Source organism: Crocuta crocuta, unplaced genomic scaffold (genome assembly GCF_008692635.1).
Source record: "Crocuta crocuta isolate KB4526 unplaced genomic scaffold, BGI_CrCroc_1.0 scaffold233, whole genome shotgun sequence".
Lineage (NCBI taxonomy): Eukaryota > Metazoa > Chordata > Mammalia > Carnivora > Hyaenidae > Crocuta > Crocuta crocuta.
This window is the reverse complement of record NW_027529526.1, coordinates 9,005,083-9,018,586: the sequence shown is the minus strand read 5'-3', so window position 1 is coordinate 9,018,586 and position 13,504 is coordinate 9,005,083. Positions and strand designations below refer to the sequence as shown.

The following is a 13,504-nucleotide window of genomic DNA, read 5'->3' as shown; positions in this document are numbered from 1 at the left end:
TGGGTCTGTTCACAGGCCTACCATCATACAATGTTAAGGCCAGTCTTCGGTGTCCAGACAGAGATAGGGTCCTGGTTCCACCCCTAATCGCATGCCTTGGGCAGAGGACGTTCTCTCTGAGCCTGTTTCCCCATTTATGAAATGGAGATTGTATATCTTAAATTCACAGAATTCTGTAAAGATCCATTATGAAAAGTACTGGATACCATACTTGGCACTAACGTGCTAGTATATCAATAAGTACCCAGGATATAGAAGGAGTTAATATTTGTTTGCTTGTTTTACATTCTTCATTCTCAGATGGGAAAACTGAGTTTCAGAAAAGGTAAATGACATTTAAAAAAAAAATTCCATGGAGATCAGTTTTTATCACTATAGAATTTTGTTAGGTCTTTCATATTTGTGGAGTGCTTGAACTTAGAGTCATATTTAGCATCGAGGGGCACCTGGCTAGCTCAGTTAATAAAGCATATGACCCTTGATCTTGGGTTCATGAGTTTAAGCCCCATGTTGGATGTGAAGGTTACTTAAAAATAAAATCTTAAGTATTTAGCATCTGTGACCTATTAAAATATAAAAAAGTCCTTAGGATCTGTGGGAAATTTTATGGTCAGAAAAAATAAGGGTCTTACCAGAGGTAGAAGATAAGAGCAGGCCAGGCTCCTGGAAGTGCTTAACTTTTTTCTAAGAAGGGTGGGTATTATTATCAAATTCAGAATGTTTGAAAGGCACTCACAAGGATTTGTAGAACCCAGACTGCATACAGTAGTCTCAGAGGTTGTGTTTTTGGAGATGCGCCTTTCTGATCTGCAGACTGATAATGTTGCCTTTTAAAAATCCAAGTTAATTACTAGGGATATTCAGGGGGAAGCTCTCTAACCACCTTCCATGAAAAAGATCTTACTTATGACAAGATATGATCTATGGTCAAAAAGTGCTTATGGCAAAATTGACGCTGGTATTGCCATATATTGGTTTTACCAAGAAACTACCAACCAGAACTGTGAGACTTCTCCTGCTCATTGCCAGTAGATTCCACCAATCTTAAAGAAAGGTGGTAGAGCCTATAGCCCAAAGGAACCAGGTGTGTAACTTTTAATAATCTGTCAATAAGCTTGTCAATAGATTTTATTGCCAGAGATATGAAAAAAAGCCATCCAATCTATTTATCCTTTCAGTATCAGTCCAAGTTTCAAATGGAAAAACTATTTTGAGTACCTAGTTGTTGTTTGTTTGTTTTTTTAGTCAGACTTTTGTGTTGTGAGAATGTATCCTGGTCAATGTCAAAAATCATTCTCACATTAATCTTTGAAATTAACCATTCAGAGGGTAATGGCTTTAAAATCGCTTGAAATCTTATTACACAATGACAATGTCATTTAATCCTTGTATTTCAACTAACTTTTTATTTTATTATAGTATGAAAACTGCCTCAGAAAGTTCTATAAGCACCAGAACACTGAAGTTGTACTGTATTTGGCCCGAGCCCTCTTCAAGTGTGGCAAGTTACAGGAATGCAAACAGACTTTGCTAAAGGTGAAGAGGAGAACTCATTATTTTCACTTAATTCCATGCTGCATTATATACTTTTATTCTATTTTATGCATGTTTGTGTACTTAACATTCTACGTGAATAAAATTCTTTTTTCTCTTCATTAGAGTATATGAAATATTTGCTTTGTTTTTTATCTATAGGCTAGACACGTGGCGCCCAGTGATACAGTACTTATGTTTAATGTGGCCTTGGTCCTGCAGAGACTAGCTACCTCTGTTCTGAAAGATGAAAAGAGTAATCTGAAGGAAGTACTTAATGCTGTGAAAGAACTGGAGCTTGCACATAGGTAAAGATTTTGTAGAAACAGCTTTTGAAATACTTTGTTTCTTTAAATTCGTTGGTCTCAAATGGTACTGAAAATCACTTCCCTGAAGAATAGATCTCTACCAGAAGCATTCCAGTGATTTTTAAGCCATAGCAGGTGACTGCCACCAGGTGGCGCCAAACTATGACCAGAATCCTGCCAGATTTGGATGGCGTAGTGTCTCCTAGAACTGGCTGGCTAGCTTTGCAAGCTTGCCCTAAATTTTCATTAATCTGACAGTAATATGACCCAGCATATTACACACATGAAATTCTTAGACTCCCCTTATGTTGGTTTTACTACTTAAAACTGCTGTGTCTTTTCATGGAATAATTAATTTTCATTGAGCTAAGATTAAGGCCTGTCCTCTTAAATATCGAACAGGTTTCGGCAGCGGAGCTCAAAACTTATGTACTTTTACAGGATTTATTTGTAATTCAGTGTGTAGTAAAATCAAAACTTGATATTTCTTCAGGTTTTGTCTAATCTTATTTAAATTCTTATAAAAGCATTTATTTTTTTGCCTCGCCAGGTAGACCAAGCGCCTTTATGGCCTATACCTCCTAACCTCCATGCTGATGTATTTGATAAATACAGTGTTTAGTTAAATATTTGCCGCCTGAACTTATTTTTGATCATTTGTGAACTTACTGATATTAAATATGACTACTTATCTTCATGAACTTGTTTTTTATTAAACATATTAAGTGTTACATTGACGAGAGTCTTTTTTTAAGTGAGTTTCATATATAATTTTCTTATTCAGATAGCCTTTCATGTATCAAATAGATTCATGTAAGTCAGTCAATATGTAAGCCTTTTCTCAGACTATTTTTGTAGAGCAGATTAAAAATCTAAACAGCCAGAGCACCTAGGTGGCTCAGTCGGTTGACAATCTAACTCGATCTTGGCTCAGGTTATGAGCGTTTGGTGTGTGCGACTGAGTCCTAGTTCAGGCTCTTCGCTGGGAATGCAGAGCCTACTTGGGTTTTTTTCTCTCTCTGTCTCTCCCCTGTTCGAGCATTCCATCTCTCTTCCCCTCTCTCAAAATAAATAAACAAACATTTAAAAAGTAATAAAATAAAAATCTAAAGGGCTTATTTCATTAGAATTTTTTTTCAGTGAAATTTTATTTTCTCATTCCGTTTAGATACTTCAGCTACTTGAGTAAAGTGGGAGATAAAATGAGATTTGATTTGGCCCTTGCTGCTACAGAAGCCAGGTAATGTTACTGCTTATGGACGGTGACTTTGGGTGAGGCAGTGATAGCAATGTTTGCTGGGTGGCCGTCCAGGGGTCAGTGTTTCCCACTTGTCTTTGAGACTCTCCAGCCTGGACCAAGGCTTTTTTCCAAGGGTCCTTTCAGGGAATATGACAAAATCAGTGTGGTACAAATACTTAAACTGTGTGGGGAAAATACTTTCTATCTATTCTGACTCTTTGATTCACATGTGAAGATTATGTTGAAAATCTTTGTGATTAGAGAGGACACTTACAATTTGGAAAGTTACTATAGTTGACAGTATTGACTTATGGGAAACTAAGTTAATTTTGCTAATTAAAATATCCCACAGATATTTGCTAATGATCTGGCCCTCTAGCTTGTGTAAGGAAAACAGATCCTCTGGGTTTTTGAACAAAAAATGTACTAGCTGCATTCATGTTTCTCTGAATCTGGAATATTGTAGGCAGTGCTCTGACTTACTGAGCCAGGCCCAGTACCATGTGGCCCGGGCACGTAAACAAGATGAAGAAGAAAGGGAGTTACGGGCCAAACAAGAGCAAGAAAAGGAGCTGTTAAGGCAAAAACTTCTTAAAGAACAGGTATTTGTTTGTTTTCAGTTATACTAGAACTCAAGCATGGGGTGCACACACATACACCTTGCATGTTAAAGAAATCCTGCTGGTAGTCATGCTATTTTTTCAACATTCTGATGTAGTTTTTTCCTACTCTTTTTTCCTCATAGGAAGAGAAGCGTCTCAGAGAAAAAGAAGAGCAAAAGAAACTTTTGGAACAACGGGCCCAGTATGTTGAGAAGACCAAAAATATTCTTATGTTTACTGGAGAGACCGAAGCAACAAAAGAAAAGAAAAGAGGAGGTGGTGGTGGGCGGGTAAGATGTGACTTCTGCTCGTGCTGATGGCACCATCCCTTTCGTTTGACTTTCAGAAGCAAATATAATTGGTTCTGTTTACTCAGCGCTTAGTCCTTAGCTTTGACTTCCTCCTTTGCTGAGAGGCAGTCTTCCAAAACTGTGCTTTACACGGTATTATTTGGAAATGCATTCCAGCATTAGCTCAGGACGTTGGACCTTGTGGTGACCTAAAGCCACTTCAGCCATTCACCCTAATTAGAAGTCTTCAAAATATGGGCCCCACCAAACACCTCTCCCATGCAGCTTGGTAAAAGATCCTTCATTTGTCAAATGACTGATAGGATCTGGCCTTATTCCACCAGCCAAGAGAGAACTGATTGTAGTCTTGTTTGGGTTTCAGCGTTCTAAAAAGGGAGGAGAGTTTGATGAATTTGTCAATGACGATACTGACGATGACCTGCCTATATCCAAAAAGAAGAAGAGGAGAAAGGGCAGTGGTAGTGAACAAGAAGGAGAAGATGAGGAGGGTGGTGAAAGAAAGAAGAAAAAGAGGAGAAGGTATTATCAGTGTGTTGTGAATAGCCTCATAAAGGTGGCAAAAGACCTTTCACCTTCTAAATCTTTCTTGTGTTAGAATTCATGAAACCTGGTCATAACTTGATCTTTCTAGACAGTGAAGCCTTCTTTTCCCCCGACTTCCTACTAGAATCCTAATAATCCTAAGATCGACCCCACCACCGGATCCCCAGGTACCTAGAACCGCCACACATCTCCACAGCTTTTCCGTGAGAGCTGCAAGTTAGTCCTCACTGCCTTATGTCTTCAAAATTGTAATGTTTATTTATTGGAAAATGTGTGCAGTTTAGGATGAGAAAACCTGGTGTGCCCACACTAACAATCCATGTGCAAACTTAGAAAAGTCACTGAGCCTCCGTTTCCTTTGTGTAAAATGTCATAATGATGCCAACCTCAAGTTTTGCTCGATGTGTAATATGTGAATTAATGTGAAAGAAGGGTCTTTTATTTTGTCTTTTAAGTTTATTTTGAGAGAGAGAGTGCATATGCATGCACATGCAAGCAGGGAAAGGGCTGAGAGAGAGGAGAGAATCCCAAGCAGGCTCTGTGCTGTCTATGCAGATCCCAACTTGGGGCTGAAACTCACAAACCACAGGATCATGATCTGAGCCAAAATCAGAAGTCAGGCTCTCAACCAACTGAGCCACCCAGGCGCCCCTGAGAGAAGGGCCTTTTAATCTTCTCTGTGCCATTAAGATAAGTGGTGCCCGCCCGTCTCTCACTGGAGGTGCCCCTGAGCTGTCCCGTTCCTCGCCTATGGTGCTTCCCTGTCTAAGAATCTCCAGTCGGCTATCTTAGCAAGACCTGTTCTTCCCCCCCCGTTGGCTAACTCTACTTGGGGAAGAACCTAACGAATTCATTCTGACACAAACCTATTAAATGGAAGCTATGATAGGACGTCAGCAGGCCTGGAATGAGTAGCTGGCAAGGAAAGAAGAAGAGGGGAAAGATGTGAGATTTGGAGCCTGGGTCTTTTCTTCCATCCTCTATCCCTCCGCTAAGTACAAGATTCAGGCTTATCTTAGATGAATAAGAGGACTCAACAGGGACTAAATTATTTGGTGGACATCGCATAAATACATGGTTCTTGCAGACTCCTGAGCTGTGTGCAGCAGTTGTAAATTATGGCCTCTACTCTTGAACTGTGGCCTCTGCCCTTGACGAGTGTGCACTATGGTTGAGGATAGCCCAGTAGAGAATAGCATTCAGAATGAATAATATTTTGATGACAAAGTAGTCTTAGATTTTCTAGGCATGAATGAATCTTGACAGACTTTCTCTTGGATGTTCACTATAAGACCTCCAAAGGGAGAAGAAGGATCTGATGATGAGGAAACAGAAAATGGCCCAAAACCGAAAAAGCGCCGTCCACCAAAAGTGGAGAAGAAGAAGGCTGTAAGTGTATATAATACTGTGGTTTTCATTCCCGCTATAGGCATAAAAGATTGCTCTACACAAAAATGTATTCTTTCCCTGCAGTTTCTTCAAGCACAAATGCTTCTTTTTGAAGTGTACTGGTTGCTGTTTATTATCATCATACCACAAACTTAGTTTAACACGATGTCCTAACAAAATGCAACCTAGGAATATTGATTAATCTATTATGTCTGACCTTCTTTCTTTAGCCCAAGCCAGAGCGTCTGCCTCCATCAATGAAGGGAAAAATAAAATCCAAAGCCATAATATCATCAAGTGATGATTCTTCAGACGAAGATAAACTTAAAATTGCTGATGAAGGGTATGAATTTTTTCCGTAGCGTATTTTTTTTTTAAAGGTTTATTTATTTATTTTGAGAGAGAGGATGTGAGTGGGGGAGGAGGAGGGAGAGAGAAGCTCAAACAGGTTCAGCACTATCCGCATGGAGCCAGATGCAGGGCTTGAACTTCTGAACCGAACTGTGAGATCATGACCTAAGCCAAAACCAAGAGTCAGTCGGACACTTAACCAACTGAACCACCCAAGCACCCCTCCCTTAGCGCGTTCTTTTAATGAAAGGTGAGAGTGGTCATTGTGCCAAAATGTCTTCCCTCCAGCTTCTTGGAATCTCAGAGGTAGAAGAAACCTTAGCACACATCTTAATTTAACCCTGTCATTTTGTCCTGTCACATGTTTGTCCCTCAGAGAAGAAAACCTATTTTGAAATCTCATTTCTCCATGGATATTAGGATATTAGGACATTTCCTGGATGGCATCCTTCTAAATGATCATTTCTCCATGGATATTAGGATATTAGGAAATTTTCTAGATGGCGTCCTTCTAAGTGAATTGTATCACTTTCCTACACTTACCAGACTGGCTAAAACTGTTATGAGCAGCCTGATCCTGGCCATGTGGAAATGGGGCTTTTTGACCGTTTCCTCTCAGGGGGCAGTGGTGACTTGCTCTGCGTGGGGCTTCTCCTACGCTGCTTGTCCCGTACTCTCCTTTAGCTTATGGCGCACCTGGCAAAGCAGTATTGAGTTTACTTGTTCTAAACTTGTTCCTCAAGCTGGAGGTTCCCCTGTCCCCACATTTGGATTCACAGACTAGGACTCTTAATGCTGTCCCACCCCTTGTATTTCTACCGGTGTCTGTCATTTCATTCATTCGTTCAACAGTCATTTCAATGTCCATTAAGAATTCCATGAGATAGTGTGCTGAGTGCTTGGGAATACAGAGGAAAAAGTCATAGACTCTGCCTTCAAAGAATTTATGTTTTAGAAGCAGTGAAGTATAACGTAAACCAAAAGCCACCTTATAGTGGGATAGATATGGTCACTTATGGTCACTTACGGTATTTCTCTCCGGGGATCATACGTAATCTGGAGTTCGGGGGAAAGTTGTAAGAGACTTTTTTTTGTAAAAGAAAGGCTGTTTGAATTGAATCTTGGAAGAAGAACGGAGTGCCGGTTGGTTAGAGGTGAGCAGTTAGCGTGTTAAGGGAACTAAAGGTGCCAGTGGGGGTGCTGGTCTTATAGGTAACGATCTCTAGGGAAACATCTGTAAAGACTTGCAGTTCCTTTTTCCTCTGAGGACACTGGCTGACACACGTCGGGGTAACTTTGCCCTTGCCACAGTGTTACTCTGGTCAGTGGTAAGAGGCCAGCATGAGCAGAGCAGTGAAATGTATGGTTTTAGAATGTGCACTGTTAAAATGTGTAGGCAGAAAGGTCCATGTGGAGGCTGAGCTGATGTCAAACTATGAGGTCAAGGCCAAGTTGGTTTGAACCACTTGCATCAGTTAAACTTGGTCCTGATCGTCACCAAGTTTTTGCTTATTTGGCCAGGTGGAGTGGTGGGAATTGGACCCAGGAGGCCCACTGGCCTTTAGTATATGTAGGGAATGAATGCAGTGTCCTATTCTTACTCACTCAAGGTGACCAGAGTTCAATATTGTATGTCTAGGTTTCTTCTTTCAGATTTAAGCACCAAAAGCCTTTCTTCAGTCATGTGGAGATGGTTTCATTTCCAAACGGGAATGTATTACATCTCCTTCGCCCTTTATAGACTGAACCCTGTGGCATTTCACATTCCTTCCCATGGAAACCAAACCTGAGGAATATGCCACAGGGGAAGTTTGTCCTCCTGTTCAAGCTCTGGGGGGTGAGCGGCTGTCACCACAGTTACAGGAATGTTCTTTCCTCCAGAGCCTCCAGGAAGCCAAGATTTCCTGGGTGCCACCACCATCCCGAGCATAGGTACAAGTCCCATTCCCTTTAACCCGTCAACTGACAAGTAGAGGGGAACTCAGGGCAAAAGTAAGTGAGGGGAACTCAGGGCAAAAGTAAGTGAGCTACAGAAGCCTTTTAGCCCCTGCTGTGTATTTTGAGTCAGACTTACCCTGGCAGAGGACACGAGTGCAGCAGCAAGTCCTGGATAGAAATGGTACCTTGGCTCTTCAGGTATCTGATAGGGAAAAGTCCCACTCATCCAGTCTTGGGAGAGGGTTCATTCTGCAGAGTCCCTACAGCCAAGCAAGATCTTAGGTTTCACCTCTGCTGCCATGAATTTGCTGATAAAGATAAACGTAGCCCTTCCTTTTCATAATTTTATGTATGAAATTGAGAAGTGCTTCATTGTGATGAAAGGTGCCTGATAGAACCCAGTGAGAGGCCTCCTTTACTGTTTAAATGCTGTGGTACAACTAAAGTGCCTTATTCTTTTTTCTTCTTAATCCTTTTTTATTGTGAAATATACCAAATTGACAAAACAGTACACAAATATCACAAAGTGAAAACCAGTGTAAGGCATCCACATCAAGAAGTAGAACATTCAATGCCCTTATTTTTTAGAAAACATTCTCTGCTTGCCAGGTCCCATCGGCCCGAATCCTGGTGTGTAACCAGTGCTTGTCTTTGCCAGGCATCACCGCAACAGCAACAGCAACAGCGACTCCGACGAGGGTGAACGGCGGAAGAAACGTGCCTCTTCGGACAGCGATTCTGACGAGAACCAGAACAAGTCTGGCAGCGAAGCCGGCAGTCCCCGGAGGCCCCGAAGACAGGAGTCAGATGAGGATTCAGACAGTGACCAGCCAGCCAGAAAGAGAAGGCCCTCGGGTTCTGAACAGTCTGACAACGAGTCCGTGCAGTCCGGGAGAAGCCGCTCCGGAGGTTCTGAGATGGACTCCCGCCCGGCTTCTCCAAGTGCCGAGTCAGAGCACGATTCCGAGAGAGGATCTGATAACGAGGGCTCTGGCCAAGGCTCTGGAAATGAATCAGAAGCAGAGGGATCCAACAATGAGGCCTCAGATCGGGGCTCAGAACATGGGTCAGATGATAGCGACTAGGCTTTATTTCATAAATAAGCTTCATCTCTGGAGGAAACTTTTTAATATATGAAAGCTGTGACAGAAATGCTTCAGAAGTTTAGTCAAACAATTGTGAAATTTTTCCTAAGGGAGTTTTTTTTTTCCTACCCATTTGTATATTACTAAGCCCCAAGAGATATTTCCTGTGCTAAAGTCCAGTATCTGAGTCCCTTGAGCAAGTGAAGAATGACTGTTCCTCACTGCAGCACAGTTCTACCTGTCATATGTGAAAAACGCAGGAAGAATAAACCCAGAGGCTAAATCATTCCTACAGAGGTTTGACTGAAACTGGCAGAGACGTCTCATCATCTTCGTATGTTAAGCAGCACCCTGTTCCGGTTTTTATTGCAGTCTTTCACCAAGTGGTGCAGGCAACTTGGTATTCATGTCTTTGTTCCATCTGAAGTTTAGATTGAGACTGTTTTTATTTTCTGGAGGAAGAACTATCTACTGTATAATCACACCAAAGTACAAGTGAAAGGAAGGTTTTCTCCAGTAGTGTAACACTGCAGCCGTGTAGATGAAACCACAGATACGTAATTTGTTAGGTCGACTAAGATGTGGACAAATGCTTTTCTGTTAGTAGAATGCGAAGGCCTACATAGGCCACACAATAAACTTCTCTTACCAACTTTTATGGGACATCGTGTCATTTTTATTTGCTCAGTACATTTGTGTATGCAAATTTGGCATAAATAAACTATGCAAATATTTGGAAGAGCCTGAACTAAGCTGAAGGTCGTTTACGAAAAACTTTATAAAATTTTTTAAAGGTTTTATTTTTATGTAATGTCTCTACCCGACTTGGGGCTTGAACCCACAACCCCGGGATCGAGAGTCTCGTGCTCTACCAACTGAGCCAGCCAGGTGCCCCAGAACTTTTATAATTTTTGATAGATTTGTAGAGTTCGGTTTTTTTTTAAGACGCAAGCAAACTAAGGTACTAATAATATGTATTTGTATTTTCAGTACTTCGGTGATTAACAGTTTGAGTAACATTTTTATGTTATGCTGCATAGTTTGTAGAAAAGCTGTAATTAATTTAGTCAATAACTATTTAATTAGGCATTGAGAATGCAGAGATAAACTGTCTTTCCTGCCAAAAGTCTAATGGAGAAGATCAGTTCATTGTCCCTATGGTGTGAAAAGGGGATGTTTGCACCGGTTGTGGGTGCAGAATGGGGGATAAAGTCAAGGCAAGGTTTCCTGAAGGACAAGAGACTGCGACTACTCAAGGGACTGGCCAAGTGGAGTATTAAGGGAGTGTGGCCTAGGCCGTGGGAGGCGCGTGTGCAGCTCTGGGAATTCCAATGTAGGATAGGCAGTGAATTTCTGCCTTTGAAAGGTGAAGAGCCTGAGATTCCAAAGTTCATGCAGCTAGTAAAGGTGAGAATCAAACTAGAATCCAGGTCTTCACTCTGCTTTTTCCAATATGTCACATATAAGTAATGAGCCAGTCAATCCCCAAGTGACAAAAATCCATCTAAGTTAAAAAGCATTTCCCAACTGATGACTCGACATCAAGCAGTAACCAAACAAAAGTATGTTGGTAGAAGGTCCTTTGGAGAGCAATTTATGGAGGGATTTAACACAATGCTATCCCACTGTTTCAGGTCTGGGCTACAAAGGTGCTTTTTAGTACATGTCCTGATTTGTAATTTTGGGGTGTGTTCCACCTCAATATGGATATTTCTTCCAGGTGTCCCCCCAGATTAGGGCAGTGACATGCCCCCCCTAGCCATGGTGCCCACGCCAGAAGCCACTGTGAGGTTTCTACTGGCAGAACTCCCCTCTGGCCACAGACTGGAGCCTGGAGGTGACCGAAATGACCAAGAAGTGGGGAGTGCCCCCACTGAGGAAGGGGAAGGTCTTCCTGATGAAGGAAGCCTTAGCTCTGTGACCGCTGCCGATCCTGGGGTCTGTATGTCAGGATCAGCCTTCCATTTCTTTCCTTTTTTTTTCTTTTTTTGCAAGCATTGACAACATTTTATGACTTTCAGGTATACAACATAATGGTTTGGTATTTGTACGTATTGCAAAATAATTACATTAAGTCCAGTTAACATCCATCACCACACATAGTGACAAAAATGGAAAACGGTATGAAGTTCCTCAAAAGATGAAAAATGGAGCTATCATATGATCCAGCAATTCTGTTTATCAGGAGAAAATGAAAACACTAACTTGAAAAGGTATTTGTAACTCCGTGTTCACTAGTTCATTTATACTAGGCAATATAGGGAAACAGATCATTTAAGTGTCCCTGGATGGATGAATGGATAAAGAAAATGTGAGAGATTCCATTCCATACACAGAGTGGAATATTATTCAGCTATAAAAAAGAATGAACATTGCCATTAGTGACAACATGGATGGATCTTGAGCGCATTATGCTAGGTGAAATTATAGGAAAAAAGACAAATACTATACGATCTCACTTACCTGTGGAATCTAAAAACCGAAATGAGCTCATAGATAAAGAGAACAGATTGGTGGTTGCTGGAGATGAGAAGTTAGTGGGTAATGGGTTAAGGGGGTCAAAAGGTACAGACTTCCAGTTATAAATCATGGGAATGTAATGTACAGCTTGCCAACTCTAGTTAATCATGCTGTGATGCATATTTGAAAGCTGCTAAAACAGTACATCTTTTTTTTTTTTTTAAAGTAGACTCCATGCGGGGTGTGGAGCCCAATGCAAACAAAGCATGAAGCCCAGTGTGGCACTTGAACTCACAACCCTGAGATCAAGACCTGAGCTGAGATCAAGAGTCAGATGCCTGGGGCGCCTGAACTTCTGCTCAGGTCATGATCTCATGGATTCCAAGTTCAAGCCCCACATCAGGCTTGCTGTTGTCAGTACAGAGCTGGCTTTGGATCCTCTGTCCCCCACTTTCTGCGCCTCCCCTTCTTGTGCTCTCTCTCTCAAAAATAAACATTAATAAAAGAAAAAATCTATTTAAAAAAAAAGATGCTTAACCGACTGAGCCATCCAGGCGCCCCTAAGAGAGAACATCTTAAAAGTTATAATCACAAGAAAGAAATCTAACTATGTATAGTGAAACCTATCATTCAACCCTGCCCTAGTGCTTGGTGGTCTCTGAAACTTCTATGATTGTCCAAACAGCCTCTTTTTCATAGCTCCCAGTAGTTGAGGTTATGTCAGGACCTGTCAGTGTCCTAAAGGGGATCATCTCAGACAACACCTAGATCCAGGCTTATTGGAAGCCAGACCCACAGGCAGAATAGGTCCCTTTCACAGGAAGACTGAGTTCTGGGGTCAGTTAGTTACCTGTTGCTGTGCCCTGAGGGTGGTGGTTATTTAATATATGGGAAAGCTGGAGCAAAGCGGAGTACAAAGGTTGCTTCCACAGGCCTCCATTCCTTGATTGCAGCTGTGTAGGCCCCAGTTAGTGGCCAGGCCCGAGCCCCTCAACCAGCAAAATAGGCCTCCTTCTCAGAAAGACTGGGGCTGTATTTCAGTGTGCCCTCTATGCAGTGGCCTGAACATCTCTGATGAGTACTGTCCCATGGGACCCAGGAATGCAAGCCTCCAGTCTCCTCAGAGCCAGGTGATCAAGGGACATCCCCTGGGCTACAGCCGGAAAAACCGGGTCACCATAAAAACCAGGGCATCAGCTGCATATAGAAGTTTCTCTCCGGGAGAAACGCACTGAAGAGCACAGCAGAGGGGATCTCGAAGATGGTGTCTGCCAGGAGGGAGCAGAAAGATGGTGCCCATCGGTTTTTGTCCAGAAAATATCTCAGCAGGCCCCTGCCTCAAGTCCAATGCTTTAAAATTAGCAAATGACCTTCTGTCACATAAAGTTTGAGCACTTTTCAAAGACTGCTTATACGTCGGACCAGAAGCCCGTGAGTTACACGGTAAGTCCACGTGTGAGTTCTTTCAGAGCTGTTTCTCAGTTTGCCACAGCCCTGTGGGTCCTTTGGGCTTGAGCCTGCTTGTTTTTCAAAGCCAGCTGTTTTGGGGGCTTGTCTTTTGGGAGTAGGTCTCAAACGTTGTGGTGACTAATATGGGTACAACCTCCTCAGGGGAGAAGCTCTAAGTTTTGAGTCCCCTCCCAATTGTAGGTTGCTGCTGAGGGGTGGGCAGTTAAGGGTAGGGGGTGGGTGAGTTTGGGGTAAGGGTTTGAGAGGATGAGGGGGTAGGGAGATGGGTGGGTAG

The 13,504-nt window shown here is 42.1% G+C and overlaps 1 protein-coding gene and 1 non-coding gene across 2 annotated transcripts in view; one reads left to right on the top strand and one right to left on the bottom strand.

The window, feature by feature from the left end:
• The window catches only part of CTR9 (CTR9 component of Paf1/RNA polymerase II complex), a 29,387-nt gene extending 19,431 nt beyond the window's left edge, over window positions 1–9,956 (top strand). Inside the window, exons 17-25 of the mRNA XM_077761199.1 lie at window positions 1,420–1,536; window positions 1,696–1,841; window positions 3,010–3,081; window positions 3,548–3,683; window positions 3,827–3,973; window positions 4,356–4,513; window positions 5,830–5,926; window positions 6,157–6,269; window positions 8,874–9,956. Coding sequence (XP_077617325.1) covers window positions 1,420–1,536; window positions 1,696–1,841; window positions 3,010–3,081; window positions 3,548–3,683; window positions 3,827–3,973; window positions 4,356–4,513; window positions 5,830–5,926; window positions 6,157–6,269; window positions 8,874–9,300 — 1,413 coding nt within the window. The 3' untranslated portion in view covers window positions 9,301–9,956. The remainder of the gene's footprint in view (window positions 1–1,419; window positions 1,537–1,695; window positions 1,842–3,009; window positions 3,082–3,547; window positions 3,684–3,826; window positions 3,974–4,355; window positions 4,514–5,829; window positions 5,927–6,156; window positions 6,270–8,873) is intronic.
• Window positions 9,957–10,117: 161 nt separating this feature from the next.
• TRNAE-CUC (transfer RNA glutamic acid (anticodon CUC)) lies at window positions 10,118–10,190 on the bottom strand. Its single transcript has one exon. It is a non-coding gene; the product is annotated as a tRNA-Glu (tRNA).
• Window positions 10,191–13,504: the final 3,314 nt, after the last annotated feature.